The sequence below is a fragment of the Pelmatolapia mariae genome, linkage group LG16_19 (genome assembly GCF_036321145.2).
Source record: "Pelmatolapia mariae isolate MD_Pm_ZW linkage group LG16_19, Pm_UMD_F_2, whole genome shotgun sequence".
Lineage (NCBI taxonomy): Eukaryota > Metazoa > Chordata > Actinopteri > Cichliformes > Cichlidae > Pelmatolapia > Pelmatolapia mariae.
The window spans coordinates 40,115,383-40,132,915 of NC_086241.1; the positions used below are offsets into that span (position 1 = coordinate 40,115,383).

Genomic DNA, 17,533 nt, shown 5'->3' on the forward strand with positions numbered 1-17,533 from the left:
ATGAAGGAGAACATATTTTGTTCGTGTGTTTGTTTCTACACGAGCTTTGTGTGATTTAATAAGTATCTGAGGCTGAGACCACAGGACTGTAAAACATGATTGTTGGCCTTCATTTCTGTACTGAACAGTCATTTAGGATTAGCTAGTAAATAACAATTAGCCAATGTTGTTCATGAGACTAAAGTCAGTGTAAATATGATATGGCCAATATTATAGTTATTATATTAATCATAAGTTATTACAGCAGTGAGTTTGAACTCTCAAATCAAATAACTTCTATTGTCACATCACATGTGCAGGTACACTGGTACAGCACATGTGAGTGAAATTCATGTGAGTGAACTCTGTGTCTAACACTGAGCTTCAGTAAAGATTCAAGTTCCAGTTATTTATAAGTCCTATCACCTTAAATCTTCACTCAAAGACAAATAAGTTTGACAGTGTATATGTATTATATATAAGAGACAAATGTTGTTCGTTTGATATGTTGGCATTACTAAATTTGGCTCAATGCTCACATATATGTGTAAAAAGAAAATGTACGAGCTGTGATAACTGTTGCTGATAGAATGAAGAGTAGACTGATATATGAAATATTCCTTTATTGGGTGAGAAAATCAGACCATGTCATAACTGCTTTAAGTCATACAGAATAGATATCAGAGCCTTAAACAGACTGACTTCTGCTAAATGGGTCAAACTGGGCAGAAAGTATACAAACACATAACATCCTTATAGAATATGATGTAACACTATAGATCAACTTACCTCTGAGTATATAAAGCATATAAACAATTACAGCAATATGATGCAACAAACACAGCAGTGCTACTAATCCAAAATACTCAAAGCTTCATAGAACTGAAACAAACATTTATTTTTAGCTCCATTCTGCTGCTGATACATACTTTAGGTTTCTGAATATTAAACTTGTTGCTGCCTTTCATAGTGTGTAACTTGAAGGCCCTGAGTACTTTCTCCCACACTGAAAACACTGGAATGATAACATTATTTGAACATTACCTAATAAGACTGATTCAGGACAGACAATTAGTTATTTTAAACTTTTCTAGCAGTCCTTCACAAACAGGGAACAGTCTGTCTATTCTCTCCATCTGTCAGCTGCTGCTGGCTCTTCCTCCTCCTCTTCCTCACACACTGCTGAGTGTGTCCTGGTGGATCATCAGGGGTGCAAAGCCTCACAGATGATGTGCAGCAGTGGGTCCCCTCAGTCTGTCCTCACTCTGGACACTTGCAGTTGTCACACATGGAAATCAAATGTGTGATAAGCTGCAGGATTCAAACACAAGTGTAACTTATAAATACATGTTCATACTTTTATTCCACAAGCAGAGAGAAAGAAACAGAGAGAGAGTGCAGGACAGACAGACAGGTGACAGTCTCAGGTGTATACACTGCTACAAAACAGCACAAGAGAAGGAGGATTTAGTGTTTGTGTTATTACGAGTGCTAAACAAGAAGAGTTCCAGATGGTACAGTGGACACATGTGTGACTCCTGTGATTAAAGCATCTTTCTTTCAGCTTAACGAGTGAACCGTCAGCTCGTTCAAACACACGTTAAAGTCCGTTTGGCTCGACACCACCAAACAGAGGCAGCAATATAACATAGCTAACATTAACAGTGCAGTGAATCCTGCTTGTGCCGTCATATTCAGGACTGCAAACCGAGCAGCATCACTGATTTTCAGCTTGTTGTGTTTGTGGATTTATGGCTGACTTTAATTATCCATAAAATCATCACATTCTCTGTAAGAGAATCAATGAGTACTAAAAATGTGCACCTTTACCTGTGTGTTTTCTGGAACAGGAACAGGGTAATATCTGTGACCCAATTCCCACAGCTGGTTGGGGGACTCATGTTGTTTTCTGTTCGCAGTGGATGGTTGTCCCATCCACTGCAAAATGTATTAAAATTATCCTCTAGTCGAGGAAGAAAGATGTAATGGCAGCAAAAGAGGTGTGCAGCATTTGAAATGTCAAGAAGGCCTTCTTCCTCAGGGTTGTGAAGAACATCGTAGTAAATGCATGTAACGGCCACCCAGAGGTCTCTCCACAGTCGCTCTATTCTGAAATAATATATAAAAAATATTTAAATTAGGTATGGCCTTTCTTTTGGTGTGTATGAGAAATTCCCTGCTTGTTTCTAACCCTACATGAAACGTGTGCATGACAACAGTAATAATACATTATCAGGGCATGTAGGAAGGACCCAGGCATATCACTTAAAAGGTGCCAAAAGGGTTGTGATGATCAGTGGCAACACATGAGATGACAACCAGACCATTAACACAGAATGAACATTCTTGGAAGGAAGTAACAGACTGGAAAAGGTGTGTGAATAACTAAAAATAGGGCAGAGTCCTGAAGGCTCTTTGGGGTTTGTAGGACCTGTCCAATATTTTCTTCCTTGAGGGGTAAATAATGGAAATTGAAAGAAACAACAACAACAACAACAACAAAAAACAAAACAAAAAACACCTGACACATATCAGACAATATATCCTGCTGGATAGGGCACTGTTCTCTAAAGACATATTACTATAAAACTTTTTTCATAAAACTATACCCTTTAAATGTTTATGTATTTTTAAATAATGGAAATAAAGCTGCAACACCTTCCATCTTATGTCAGAAACATTTGAGGTTGACAGTATTTTATGAGAACAAACCTTTGATTGTGCACACTCATTCCTGAAATGAAACTGCCTCTTCCTGTGCCACGAACAGTAAACATCAGCCGTGCAACCTCCACATTTTCCCATCCGTGGTTGCCACGAACCCTGAAAACAAAGAAGAGTACCCCAAAACATTCGAAGCTTTAAACAAACTTAGATCTGATGATAAAGAACAACTTATGCCTTAATCAGAGTGTTTTTAAAAAATTTAAACGAATCCTTAAAGTCTTTGATTGCTACTGCTCTAGAAGGCATAAAACATGAATTGTCTCATGAATGCACTTTCCAGCATGTGTCAGTATGAAGTTTAATTTAACACAGCTGTTAAAACATTTTTCAGGATTTACCGGGTTGATAACAATTATTTAGATTTATTGAATTTATAGGAAATTACACAAGTGCCATCTTGTATCATTATGATCTGTGTAAAGAGACAATTTTAAGAATACTTTTGCAAAAACACGTTAAAGTTGGAAGTAATTGGCCGATGTTCCAATCTTGAAGATCAGCTGTGCCCATTTGTTGCACATTGTGGGAATGGAGAAGTTGAGGCCCTTGCAGGCTCCCCACAATTTTCCCCAAACTGAGCGACCCAGCTGATTCAACACCTTTACTAAGCAGTGCTGTTATGTAAGTGGATACAAGGGGTGAGATAGTAATATTTTCCCTCCTTGGTTGTAGCTCCCTGACATTACAAGGGTAATCATTTTATGATGTCAGGTTCAGTGTTACACCAGGATTTCAAATACAATATCATCATCAATAAGAATTAGTATTATCATTTCAGAATTGTAGGTAACCACTTTTAAATTCCATAGACTACTTATTTGTTTAATTTGATGTATTCACTCTAGGAGAGCGCAGAGGGAATATCCCGTTTAACTTATGCCATCTGTTTAAGTTTAGATAGTATTTGTAAAGATATTGACCATATCCTTTTCTGAAAGTGTGGATATAATGGATGGGGTAAGGTACTGGCATGCCACAACTTTATAGTTGTTAAATTCTGGGTACAAGTATACATGCCCATCTTGTACATGTTTTTTTAATATTATTATTATTATTATCATCATCATCATCATCATCATCATCACCACCATCCTACCCAATTACATGTTTCTTTTAATCAGGTTATGCTGTTTTAATGACTACAGTATAATTTACATTGTGTTCCTTTAATTTTCCCTAATTGTATGTTATATTAATCCCATATTTCCGTTTTAATATTTCTAATGTTTGTATTGTTTTCTTCACTGCCTGGTCTGCCTCTGTCTCGCCTGTATGGATGCATTTACACCTAAATTTCCCCAACAAATGATGTTTTAATTCACCACTATTCCAGTGAAACACGAGTCTCCCATCTTCCTGCTACGGGTCTCGAGTTTTTGTTCACCAAAGCACACACCAACTTCATACTGACGGACATATCACTGCCCTATTCCCGCCTTGCCTGACCGTGTTTTGTGGCTTTGGTTGGTTCACTTCTCCTCACTCTTCCCCATTCTTGTCATTAAATCAGGCCGTTCTGCAGCCATTCACTCTATGGCTTTATTCATGGTGTATTTTACCCCTTAACCCAATGCCGTTCTCGTTTCCCACATTATATTTGCAGTGTTCGTCTATCTATCAATATCTGCGGATTATGGTTTTGTACCGAGTATCCTATTTTGTAGAGCACAGCATGTAAAGGTTAGCTCGGTTAGCAGGATGCTAGCATGTAGCGCTTAGTGAGACACGCATCAGACGAGTTGAGCAAAGACCCCGTCTGTGTACCTTATACGTGACCAACGGATTTAAATAAAATTAACGTTTCAAAAGACAAACTTGAAGATAAAACATAATATACTTACCGGAGAACCGCCAGGGTTTGCCGCTGCCATCATGCCGCTCCTGAATTCAAAACTGCCTCTGCAGACAGGCAGGGGAGGCGCGGAACTTTTCTTTGAGTTAGTCAAACGTTTTCCTCAGTTCGAGTAGATGATAAAATAAAAGAAAAATGAATGGTATTTTAAGTAGGACTAGGCGTTCTGTAATGATCTCTATTTAGGAGAAAAACTTAATCACTCACCTCTAAACAGCTCTCTTTTTAGGAGACACTGCCGGCTAACATGTCATGTGATCAAACAGCGTATTTTAATTGGCTGAGAGCCGCTCGACTCGATCTAGTGCTGATTGCTCTGGCTTGGGTCATTTAAGGTCATCACTTTTGCAGGTGAATTTTTGCAGTTGAATTTTTGCAGGTGAATTTTTGCAGGTGAATTTTTTGCAGGTGAATTTTTGCAGGTGAATTTTTTGCAGGTGAATTTTTGCAGTTGAATTTTTTGCAGGTGAATTTTTGCAGGTGAATTTTTGCAGGTGAATTTTTTGCAGGCGAATTTTTGCAGGTGAATATTTTTTGCAGGGAAATTTGGAGGATAAAAATTCAGTGTTATAAATTCAATGTCTAAAAATAGTTGGATTCTGATGACACTATATTTCTTCCATACATTTTTAAATGGAAACATTTGTGGTAGTTTCTGTGTAATAAGCAGGAAATAAAGCTGCAAAACATATAAAGGCTCACCTGCTCTTAAAAACTGACATAGATGTAACAGTGTGTGTGTAGCTGGATTTACGAAACAAGTTCTTAAAGTTACAGTTTTTAAAACATCTTGTCCCAGTATAGAGCGTGACATCATCGGGTTGGTTGGTCGGTTGTGATCAACAGACTCTCATTAGTTAATAACTCGGGGAAAACAGGGACACTGAGTCTAACTTTTGTGCTGCCCCTGGTTATAAAAACAATTTTTATGTTAAGAAACCCAGGATAGACTGTCCACTGTCACCCTGTGTCTCTTTAGCAGCGAGTGGTGCTTCATTGTTTGGCTAAAATGAATGAAATAGGAAAATCCACCTGTTAGCCATAATGTTTGTGTTTGTAAAGCACTTTATAAATGAGAACAGTGCAGAGGAGAGCCTGTTGGAGTCAGGTGACAGCTTCTTCCATCTATGATAGGGTTACAGTTTTTGAGAGCAGGTCTCTGTGGTGTAAATTAGGCTTTATACATAGTGCTGTGCAATATGACCAAAATCTCATATCCCGATATAAGACATTTATCGTCCCGACAATGATATATATCACAAACATTTTACATTTTCTGTAAATTCTGTGAATCTCGGGCAGCTCGACTTGCGTGAAGTGTTTTCAGCTGTGCGCCATGTACCTGGAGTCGAGTGTTACATAAATTGCAACGGCCGCAGTTTTCTTTGTATTTATTACACGGCCTGTTCTAAGGTTTATTTTTTAGCACCTGACGGCTCTTTTTAGCTTCTCGTCTGTAAACACTTTGCATACTATTTCACGTGATTCAGTTTATTTTGAAAAATCTCAACTTTTATTTATACATAGTGTTTTATGTCCATTTTAATACCACATTAATACAGTATCAGCTTACTAAAGCTTATTCATAAAAATACCAAATATACAGTTTATTAAAAAAATTAAAATGATCAAGACCAACTTTTCTGTAATCTCAGTTTTTAATACTACTGTAAGTAACATTAGTCACTAAGTTAATCGTATATGGTATAAATTAATAACTACAAATAGATGACTCTAAATATAACTACAGCAGCTGCTAGTATGTGGCTTTAAATCCAAACATGCTATGAATCTATTATAATCAGCTGTTCTACGCCAACATGGATCGTGAGGCAAGCCGAAAGGTGGCAAAGCTGGCAGCTGGAGCCCTACTTCTTTGTCTTTATCCATGGGTAAAACAGAAAGTGCAGATTCCCAGTAGGCAGCAGTGTGCCACCTACTGGCAGCTACCAAATGATAACATGACCTCTGCTGTAGAATATGGTGTTCTTGGGTATTTTGGAAAGCGCTGACAAATCTTAGTCGTTACAGTTATTATCAGCTGTCATAGCTGAAGCTCCGGTTGTTGTTGTTCAAGATGTAGTTATTGTGTTTGTTGTAGTTGTAGTAGTACATGCAGCGTAAAAGAACATATTGTGCATGTTTAGCAGTTTTACTCTAGAGGGAAATGAGAACCAGAAACAAGGCAACGTTCCTCACATGCATGCACAGCAGCGATGCACATCTCACCACATATGGTGCTGAAAACAGCAACAGACCACATACTGCTCGTGACTAACCACTTATACATGAGAAAATCCATCTGACGTTAGAATGCACACATATTTAAAAAGATAAATGTGTAGTCAATCGGAAATGATGGCGAAGCTTCGCTGCTGCCTTCAGAGCTGCTCATCAGCGTCACTTCTTCTCCTGCCACTCCAGAAGCGAGGAGGGCTGATTCATTCTGCTACCTTCTTTGTAGACACACAAATTATATTACTATCTTTTCAGCGTTAATGATGCCCTACTCTGGAAGAAATCAAACTGAATGTGGACCTAATTAAAAACATGAACAAGAGAAGACTGATATATCTGAGGGCAATTAGAAAAAAGATAGAAATCGATTCTCCTTTTTTCTGTGGGTTACTGAGAAGGACTGCGGAGTTTACTATGAATATTAAACTAGTTCTCAAATAATGGCTAGCATTGCCCATGGTTGTAAATCACTGATATGCATTATTTTGGTATCTACCATTATTGCACCCAGTGTGGTGATTTTTGTGAATTTTATCATAAAGGTCACAACAATGATTCATTAATGCTGTGTCAGCATAATCCATCCCTAACGTGGTTGCCTAAACAGTCTCTTAATATTTTGTTTCCGATGTAGGAATCGGTCAGCTGAGGAATATCGCGTTCATCTACCAAAGCCGTTCTTGTAGCACATGCACACACAGGAGAAGGGGAAGAGCGACACACTGTATCTAAAAATAACAGAATAATTGCTTTCCTCCTGCAGTTCTAAAAGGCTGTCATCACCAGCAGTTTGAGAGCAAATGTTGTGCTGCACACTAACAGCAGCATTAACAGCCTCTCGGTTGTCATTTAGCAGTTTTAAACTGATTTATTCGTCCCCACTTCTCAGCTTGCTACGAGAACACGTGCACAGAGATGCTCTGACTATTACTGTGAAAGAAACTCCAAATAAAAATGATTAAACTACAGACCGAATGAAAGGCAAACATAAAGATGTTTAGTAAAAGTCATTCTTTACTTGAATAAATCTGCTACGATGCTGAGAGAGATCTCTTATCTGACAGCTGGACTCCCTGATTCTGTACTATGACTGTGTTTGTGTTTCCTAATATTGGAATTTTCACATATGTTGTGTCATTCTCTCCAATCACCAGTGGACGATATGCAGCTGTCCACAGGTCTCTGAGAAACGACCCTCAGCTCTCGTCATGTATAACCTCACTAAACACTTTCACTTGTTTGAAGACTTGTTAAAGAAAACATGATGTTCATTTTGTTTTTTTAAAAAAAGAGAAAAAACAGATAAAACATCATGAAACTGACAAGCTGTCAGCCTATGCACTTGCAGTCTGCTTCAGATTCAGCCCTTACTCATCACATCCACACGATAGAGATATGTGATATGGGCACATTAAGAAAAAGGAAAATGTGTGTCCATTTGGAGAAAAAGTGGAAATACTGTTTTGAGGGGAAAAAAAGTTGAAATGTGGAAATGTTGCTTCAAGCCAAACAACCGCCACAGCTCATCTCTGAAATGCCTCGGGTAGATATTGTGTGGCTTCAAAACATCGAGATGGCAAGAACACAACACTTTATAGAGACTTATAACAGTGGGCGAGGTCACTGAGGCTGCATCCGTCTTTTATATAAAATTCTGTTCTCAGACTTTTAGTCTTTTTCAAAAAAGTACCCAAGTTTCTCTCTAAGAGTGAGAGACACCCATAAATGTAGATCAGCCATCATCTTTAACTCGTGTCATTTATAGTCGCCCTCGCTACGGGGACCGTTGTCACCCATCTGTGCTTTCTGCTCACTTGAATGAAATAAAATTTGACATGATAAGTGAGGATGGCTGTTGTTCAGATGTTTTCAAATGTTCCACTGTTAATATGTCTGTTTTTACATTTATGTCTAGATTGGAAATTAGGGTGAAATCCCTGTTGTTAGGATGCCTTCTTATGAGAGGTGAAGCACACAACGTAATGTTAAAACTCACACATACACAATTAAGACAGGCTCATGTGAATAATCACAAAAGTTCATCCCTACAACATTTTGTCTTACAGTAGATCAAGTTTATCTGCTCTTACTTCCTTGCCAAGGTCTTCTCTGATAACCTGCTGGATCTCCTCCATGCTGCTCTCAGGAGCTCGGCTGTGGAGCACCTTTAGCGTAGATGTGTACTCCTCGGGCAGCAGGTAGTCCAGAGCACCAAGGTGCTGGCCCACTTTGATAAAAGTGCCCCGGTTGGCACAGCACAAGTCTCGAAGACGCTCTGCCGATCGCCTGTGCACCTGCAGGAGGTGACAGAAAACAATCATGACAGCTGATTAAAATGTATCAAGGTTGTTCCAGAAATGAAGACTTTCAGGGACAATGAAAGGCTAAAAATGGATCTAAACACTGTTCGATGTGTGGCATGGCACTTAGTCCCAGTGCTTTAAAATGTTACTGTACCAGTAAACTTGTTAAAGAGACGAGGTAAAGGGTTGAAGCATGTCTTTGGGAGCACTGGCAAACTGGAGATCATGGCAAGTTGACAACTGTGGCACAGCAGAGCAGACAAACTATTCCTTTTGTACATGTTGTCATTGTTATGTTGAAACAGGAACAGCACAAAAAGCTATCGAGTGCATTTTTGTTTTACTGCTGGGTGGTAATTTGAATCATGACATGAAGTGTTTACATGAAATCCTGGTATTTGTAAAAATATATTAAAACAGCTGTTCAATCATTAATTTATATGACAATGGTGTTCAGCATAAAGTATGACTTATTTCTTTCAATCCTTTACAAATTTCTACTTACAAAAAGCACACACACAACCACAGAGAGAATCTACTGCAATAGAAATAAATCTACTGATGATCTCTTTGCTGAAAATGCAACAAATCAAATTTAGGATACGGTTCAGAGGTCTGCGCCTGAGATGGACTACATTAGGACTTCATTACTACTTTAGTTCACTGAGCTTTGTGGGTATTTGTTTATTCACAGCTGTCGTAAGGTCCCACCATAGGACTTCAGTCAGGTCAAGGTGTGAACATTAAGTCTCTGTCTGCCCCCCCCAGGTTTTGACTTCTGCTGTTATTTATCACTCCCTTGTCTCTCGTTTTTTTTTTCTTCATTGTTCGTTACCCAGATTCTTTTCACCTGTGCCTCCTTTTCCCTTGCTCCCTTATTGCCCTCTAGTGTGGATGTAGGGCATCTTCCCCTCAATCCTTGTCACAGCATCTGTTTCTGCTCCTCATGTCACACAGTCTGATTTGTTACTGGATGGATTTCAGCAGTGTTGAGCGTCTTTTAATGTCATGTAACTCATTTAGACGTCTAGGAAACTTCAAACTGCATGGTACAAGGAACAGCTGTGACTGGCACCACTGTGTGGTACCGTGATGTGATACCAACTGTCCACGTAAAATCACAGAGCAGGTCAGTGGATGCATAGTGTGCAGAGTCATTCACTACAGATCTGCGAACGTCATGAGGCCTTGAGATTAGCTCTACAACAGTGCACAGACAGCTTCATGACCTGAGCTTTCATGGCTGAGTAGCTGCATCCAAGCTGAACAAGGTAATGCAGTGGTGTAAAGAACGCCACAACTGGACTCTAGTGTAAACATGTCTCAAGTGATGAATGATTGTTCTCTGTCTGGCGATGGACAAGTCAGAGTTTGGAGGTTGCCAGATGTGGTGTTTTCCAGGGGATGGGCTCTGCCCCTTAGTTCCAGTGAAAGGAACACGCAATGCTGCAGCACAAATGCGCTTCTGGAAGGATGGTCAGAAATTCCCATTAACTTACTACCAAACCAGAAGGCTTGAAGCTATTACAGCTGCCAAAGGTGAGCTGACAATTAAAACCTTAGGAATAAATAACAGGATGTCACTCATGTTCATATACTTGTGAAGGCAGATGCGCAAACATTTTTGGCCACATAGTGCATTTAATTCTTGTTTACAGAGCTTCAGAGTCAGAGATTCGTGTTTTGGTTTTACTTCTGAAAGAAAAATGAAGCAATGTCAACACAAAGGTCCTGCAAAAATAACAGGAATCATATTAATACAATGCATCTTCAAACTGCAGCTAAAATATAACAAAACAGTTACGAACAAACAGAATACAATATACATGTTTATAAAATCTAAATGAAAAATAGCAATAAAAACAAATGACACCCTAAGCATCTAGAAAGCATCTTCTGTGCTCTGGTCTCTACGTGTCTGCACATCTGTGCTGGCAGTCCTGTCCCGTCTGTCCCATTTGAACCAGCTGGAAGTGATAATGCTTATAGAGCTCGTCTCCTGAGGCCAGTGCAAATAAAAAGGCGTGAAATTAGCTCCCCTTAACCTCTCTAACCTCCAGCAGACACACATGAAAACACTCCAGGGCGCACACACATACAGCCACGCAGCATGCTCCCATAGGACCATTTGACATGAGTGTCATCTGGACAATGATGACAAAGCAATGACAGGAACAAGTCACCAGAGATTACCAGATGAGTCTTTCTGCTTAGCCATGCACCAGGACGCCTTTTTATAACAAGCGCTATCACCAGAGCCACACTGTTAATGCAGAGTTTCAAAAATACTAAGTTTGCATTTATACATTTTATTTATGTACATTACTTATTCTGCATGACTTCATACTAAAATCAGCACAACTTATATCAAGATAGCACAACAGCAGCACTTATACAATACGAGTCTCTCAATGTAAATTCATATCCAAGACTATATGCAGTAAAAAGCTTTTAGTTCTAATATTTAGAGAGAAGTAATAAAAAGAAGACGTTTGGGGGAAATGCTGCTTTCAAATGTATGCATAATAGAGAGGTTTAAAAACGAAACATTTAAAACAAAAAGCCTCGTGCCATTAAAGAATTAGAAAATAAACAAAATTATTTTAAATGAAAAACTTATTGAACATCAGAAATTAAAAAAAAAAATCAATTTCTAAATTGACAATTTCTTTTTCCTATGACTTCAGTAGGAAATGATTTCTTTTGTTTTAATAAGGCTGCAACGACTCATGGAGTTATTGGAATAACTGGATTATATTATGAGAAATCCTCGATGCGAATTGTTTCCTTAGATGCTGACGCACCTGTCAAACGCCACGGCAGACACGGAGACATTTTCGTGCTTTGCAGCCCGCTTTATTGAGGCACACTATTTACACACTCCCGCTGCCAGCCGTACTCACATCAACACAACAAACCCCCAACCACAGGACCCAGTGCGATACTTAAGTCGGCGGGACATGATTGCGGATGCCGTCCAGGTGCGTCCGCCTCCCTGCACGGCAGCGCAGGCCACGCCCCGCCACAGCATCATGCTGTAGCGCAGTTTTCAAACTGAAACACTAAAAACACTGAATGTGACGTTGCCACAGTTTAACTCTGAGCCGGGTCCGTCACCATCTCCTCTCCGCCTCTTTGTAGAGAAAGGAAACTTTTTTTTAGCGCTAGAAACATAAAATGTAAAACTTTTACTTGGAAAAAGCTCCTTCATCAAAGCACCTGATCAACAAACTCTGACATGAAGAGAAGCGAACGCTGTAGCTGCTCCATCAGTAATGAAAGTTTGGGACGATGGTTAAGTTGGGCCGCCTGCTGAAGGCTGAGGCAGTGACCTGCAACAAACAGGGGTGAGTCTAAAGGGGGGCATGGGTGTACTAGACCATATTTATGTCTGGCTTTTGTTATTTTACTTTTGTACAATATTTTTCAGATTTTAAGAGAAAATATTATATTAATAAAGTTGTATTAATATCTTAAAAAAATAAAAACAGGCCAATAAAAATGTACACGGGCTACTGACCTTAACGTTCATTATTAACATCTACACCATTATAACATCTGTTTTTGCATCAAAGCACAGAAATCATAATTTTGATATGCTCACTTTTCTTCATTACAGTCACCACCTCTTTAAAAGGCTACCAACACACACTCATTAAACACACACACAAACACAAATCTATGTCATCCAGCAGATAAAATGTTATCAGAACTCTTTTTGCCACCTATTAATGTAAGAAAGCCTTCCAAGAAGACAGAGTATAGGTAATTTTACTTTATGCCTTAGTTTAGGTTGTTTTATTTGAAATTATCGTACTTGAGATCATTTATTTTAATTTAATTTTAATATATTGTGTAAATGCCACGCTAGGTTTTTTTGTTTGACAGAGATTGTATACAGTTATTAAAACATTGAATTTCTAAATTGTAAACCAAAGAGCAGTTCATTTTAAAATACCTCTCATTTGAATATTTATTAATGCTCTAATAATAAGGCAGAAGTGCTTTTGTCCAATTACATGGTTAAACGATGGAATAATCAATTATTTTTGTTCATCAAATAATCAGGAATAATCTTAAGTAACACAGACGGCCTTGGCCATACAACGAGCGATTATGCTTAAACCGAAGGCCTATTGTGAGCCAGGGAAAACCAAGCACCAACAGAAATCAGGTTAGTTAACAGTTCAGAGAAAGGTGTGACTCAGTGTAACACAACCACTCAAAGTTTATTTTTATTATGTTTTCAAATTAATTTCTATTTGTGGTACTTTTTTTTTTTTTTGCACAGAACATCCAGGTTTCCTTGGTTATAAAGATCATTTCTGTGTAGATGAAGACAATATTGTAACAAAAGAAAACAACCTTTAACTTAACCTGATGAAGAAAAAGCTGTGTAAATAAATCTGTATATGAACAAACCTTTAAGGCCCTCCTAAAGAAATCCTTGGCCTTTGACTCGTCCTCAGGGGCATCTGTTGCCCTCTGACAGAGAAAGGTCACAGCAGATCAACAGTGATCGCCTTTATCCTGTGACAAAACATTTCTACTCTAGGGTTACAATAGCCCCATCCACAGGACACGAGGTACTTAACTGATTTAATGAATCGCAGGCTACAGTTATCAATAGAAGATATTATCAAGAAGAGCTCCAGAGACAAAGAGCACTGAAAAACTGAAGTACTTTGTCACCTGTGTGTAGTTTGGTCTTTAAGTACTACTGAAGAAAATACAGATAACTGTCTGTTTGTTTGTGTTTTTAAAACAGACAACGTCCACATCTACTCAGGTGTAAATAGCTTAATAAATGAAAACATCATTTTAAAGCTGTATTTTGTATTTACCCAGGTTATCTTTGTCTAATAGTAGAATTTGTTTGATGATCTGAAACATTTAAGGTGGAATCAGGACGGGGGTAAATACTTTTTCACAGCTTGAATAGGTTCCTGACCTCCATGACCCGAAGCTGATTTAGCTGTTAAGAAAATGGATGGACTGAAGAAAGAGAACAAAAATATCCAACGTGCATTATTCATAATCTTCATATCGTTGCTACAACAAAACAGAGATGACATACTGCTCTTTTATTTCCGTCTGGTCAACAGTCTTCAAACAGCCTAGACGGTTCTCGCAAAATATGTTTGGAAGCTAATTTTGAGGTTCCTCAGAATGAAACCGTGGCGTCAGTTTGTCACTTATTGCCTAATTATCAGATCGATCTTCTCTCCTCTCACTCGCCTCCCTTCCAGTAATCGGGAGCCTTGTGGGATGCTGGCAAACTCACAGCTTGAGGATGACATCACCATGGTAATGCTTCTCTGACAGCCTGAGGGAAATGCTGCTCTGGGATAGGCTGATGCTCACCACCGCCCACGATCTACACAAATGTGCAGTCCCACCAAATGGACCAGTTAGCAAATTAGATGCATTAGTTCATCTGTGGTAAAGACCAGAGCCACAGGAGCTGAGTGTAGAATGCATTTGCATATCTCTATGCTCATCCTCTTCACACAGTTGGTGAGGACAGAAAATAAAGGCTGGAAAACCATGTGTGTTTGTGTGAGCTTCGGAGGGCGGTGTGTTAATGGATAAAAGGATTAGACAATGAGGGAAGAATGGAGGGATAAGCAGAAGTGAAACGGGAGTAAAGGAAGGTGATAAAAAAGGAGGCACAGGAAGATGTTGAACTAACAGCAGCAGCATCTTTGTATCTGTGACGAGTTCAGAGTCTGTTAAACATGTATATTTACCTATACCTGTCCACTGGAGTGGCACTGAACTAGTGGTTCAGGAAATATTTATAGTATAATAATCCACTGTATACACCAAAAAAAAAAAAATTTTCAAGAGGAGACAGAGAGGTATTTGGATTGAGAAATATAAAAAAAAAATGCTTACTTCATCCTAAGCATGTCTGCTCCGCAAATTTATTATAATTAACTAAAATAAAAACTTATGTTATGGCTACAACCCTGGTTGTCCAATTAGCACAAGTAGTTGTCTCATTATAAAGAGACCTCCAGCGTGGCCTTATCAGAACCACAAACACCATTATGGCACCAGCAGGCCAGGTGCCATAATGGATAAAGGTAAGTGGTCATTCTGTCTAAATACCTGGAGCTCTGTCCATGTCAATCTGCAGCACAAAGACTCAACATAAGGTATGGAGCCGGTTTCGCTCTTCAGGGGCGAAAGGCAGACAATAAACGGCAGCCGACAGTCTTCCCTTCCTTTTCCAGATATCCAGAAAATATTACCCAGAAATATCTGCCAGATGCACCTTGATCGGTGAGAAGGCCTTATCCATTTCAACCAGAGACTGAAGAAATGATATAATCACTACAACAGAGGACTGAAATGCAATAGCCTGTGATTCTGAACGCTAATTTTCAAATACATGCAACTTGCGTTCATACAAACGGACGATGCTCCAGCAGACTGAATAGTGTTGGTAATACTATGACAGAGCCCATCTATGCTCAGGTTGAGCCATCCGTGGGCCGGTTCTATAGAGTTAGCAAGAAAACAGCGGGTAAAATAAGTATTAAACACGTCACCAATTACCTATGGAAATATATTTCTAAAATTCTCACCAGATGTTGCTTACAATCCATCTAACCAACACGTGCAAAGACATCAAATCATAGATTTCCACAAATTAAGTGTAATAATGAGAAATGACGCAGGGAAAACGTATTGAACGCATGAAGAAATGGAGGTGTAAAAAGCCAGGGGAAGTCACGACACCAGCTGAAATCTTTTAGTAATTAGAAAACAATCCTGCAACTTCATGCAAATTCATATCAGCTAGTTCAGTCCCAAATGACGACCTATAAAAAGGTGTGTCATTGCCAAGGTGTCGCACAAGAAACATCTTATGATGGATAGAATAAGACCTTCACAACCTTAATGTTGGAAAAACCACTGCTGACACTACTAAAGGTTCTGATGAGCAATGTTGGACATCTACGGTTTGATTTCTTTGCATGTATGGATTGCACGGGTTGTTACTGACATCTGGTGAGATTTATCAATAGCACCTTTTTTTTTTTTAAATGTTATATATATATATATATATATATATATATATATATATATATATATATATATATATATATATATATATATATATATATATATATATATATATATATATAGTTAGAAAAAATACTTATTTTACCCACTGTATTTACCCCTGTACCAAACAAAGGAGGTCTCTGCCTACTGTCAATGGTCACAGAATTGAAGGAAGGAGGGCCACCGGGGGAAATAATTGTGTATGCCAGTGTGTGTAACCTAGGGGACCTCCTGCTTGTCTGCTGATGTATGCAACAACTGTAGAATTTTCTTACCTGACTAATACATGATTACCTTTCAGCCAAGGGAGGAAATGTTTTAGCAACAGATGAACTGCCAGCATTTCCAGACAGTTTATGTGGTGAGAGCACATCTGTGGGCCGCATCTCTCAGCCCAGACCATAAGACAGGAATCTACAGAGACTACTTTCCTGACTGAATCTGTCATCAAGGTAATGCCCTGAATCAAGAAACTTGGTTTCTTTCACTGGTAACAAGCAAATAAGGATTTTGTGGAGACCCTTACTGCCCAGTAAGGCCACATGGCACCAAACCCTTCCACATACAGGTGTCCCAGTTGTATTGCCACTACAGAGGAAGTCATCAGATCCAGTAGAATTGTCACTGTTTGAGGATAACAGCATTGGCCCTGAAGAACAACCCGAGGGTTTCTGAGGATAGAAACGCTTTCACTAGGAGGGAGAGTAAACTGAGTGCTCTAAACAAAATGCAAATAACCAACGAGGCAGGCCAGACTCAAACACAGGACTCAGGAGATCAGATATGGTGAGTTTATTTACAGTGCTCGTGAAAGGAAAACTATTTACAACATCTTCAGGCAGGGATAAATCCACAGTCTCTCTTTTCAAGTTCCTTGGAAAGGAAACAGAACAGGAACAGAATCGTCTCCACAGCTCTCTCACACATAAATCTCTTTCACTGGGAAAAACACCGGGGCTTCTGCACACAGGACAGGACACGTACGTAGTCGTTGTGCAAACAGGAAACAGGCCGACTGATCAGCGGACGGCAAACAGGTGATCTTGATTACTTCAGGTGTGATGGAGAGGAGGTAAGCACACACACAAACACACCACACACTTCACAGAGAGAAACAGAGAGACGCACAGAAGGACTTGAGGACCGTTAGAGTAGCACCCAATTAATGGGGTCACTTGATGCGTCTGTTGGCAAGGTGCTTATTCTGCTCCTTGGTGGAAGCTTGACTGACCACACTGCTTTCTAGAGTCGAAAACACTGTGACGGTGGTGTTGGATGGATGGAACAGTGCACTCACCTTCAACTGATGTAAACAATGGCAGTTGATAACCCAAGGATGCCTTTAAGGGTGAGAGGC

General features: G+C 39.2%; 1 protein-coding gene and 1 long non-coding RNA gene across 3 annotated transcripts in view; both read right to left on the reverse strand.

Annotated features, from left to right (window-relative positions):
- The window catches only part of adck1 (aarF domain containing kinase 1), a 90,554-nt gene that overhangs the window by 42,202 nt on the left and 30,819 nt on the right, over nt 1–17,533 (reverse strand). For both annotated transcript variants that reach the window (XM_063498006.1, XM_063498005.1), the window contains one exon: nt 8,887–9,090. In XM_063498006.1, the coding sequence (XP_063354076.1) occupies nt 8,887–9,090 (204 nt within the window). The remainder of the gene's footprint in view (nt 1–8,886; nt 9,091–17,533) is intronic.
- Nucleotides 1,716–4,997, reverse strand: LOC134644874 (uncharacterized). The gene is made up of 3 exons (XR_010096507.2): nt 4,548–4,997; nt 2,692–2,802; nt 1,716–2,088 (listed from the first exon to the last, which is right to left on the reverse strand). It is a non-coding gene; the product is annotated as an uncharacterized LOC134644874 (long non-coding RNA).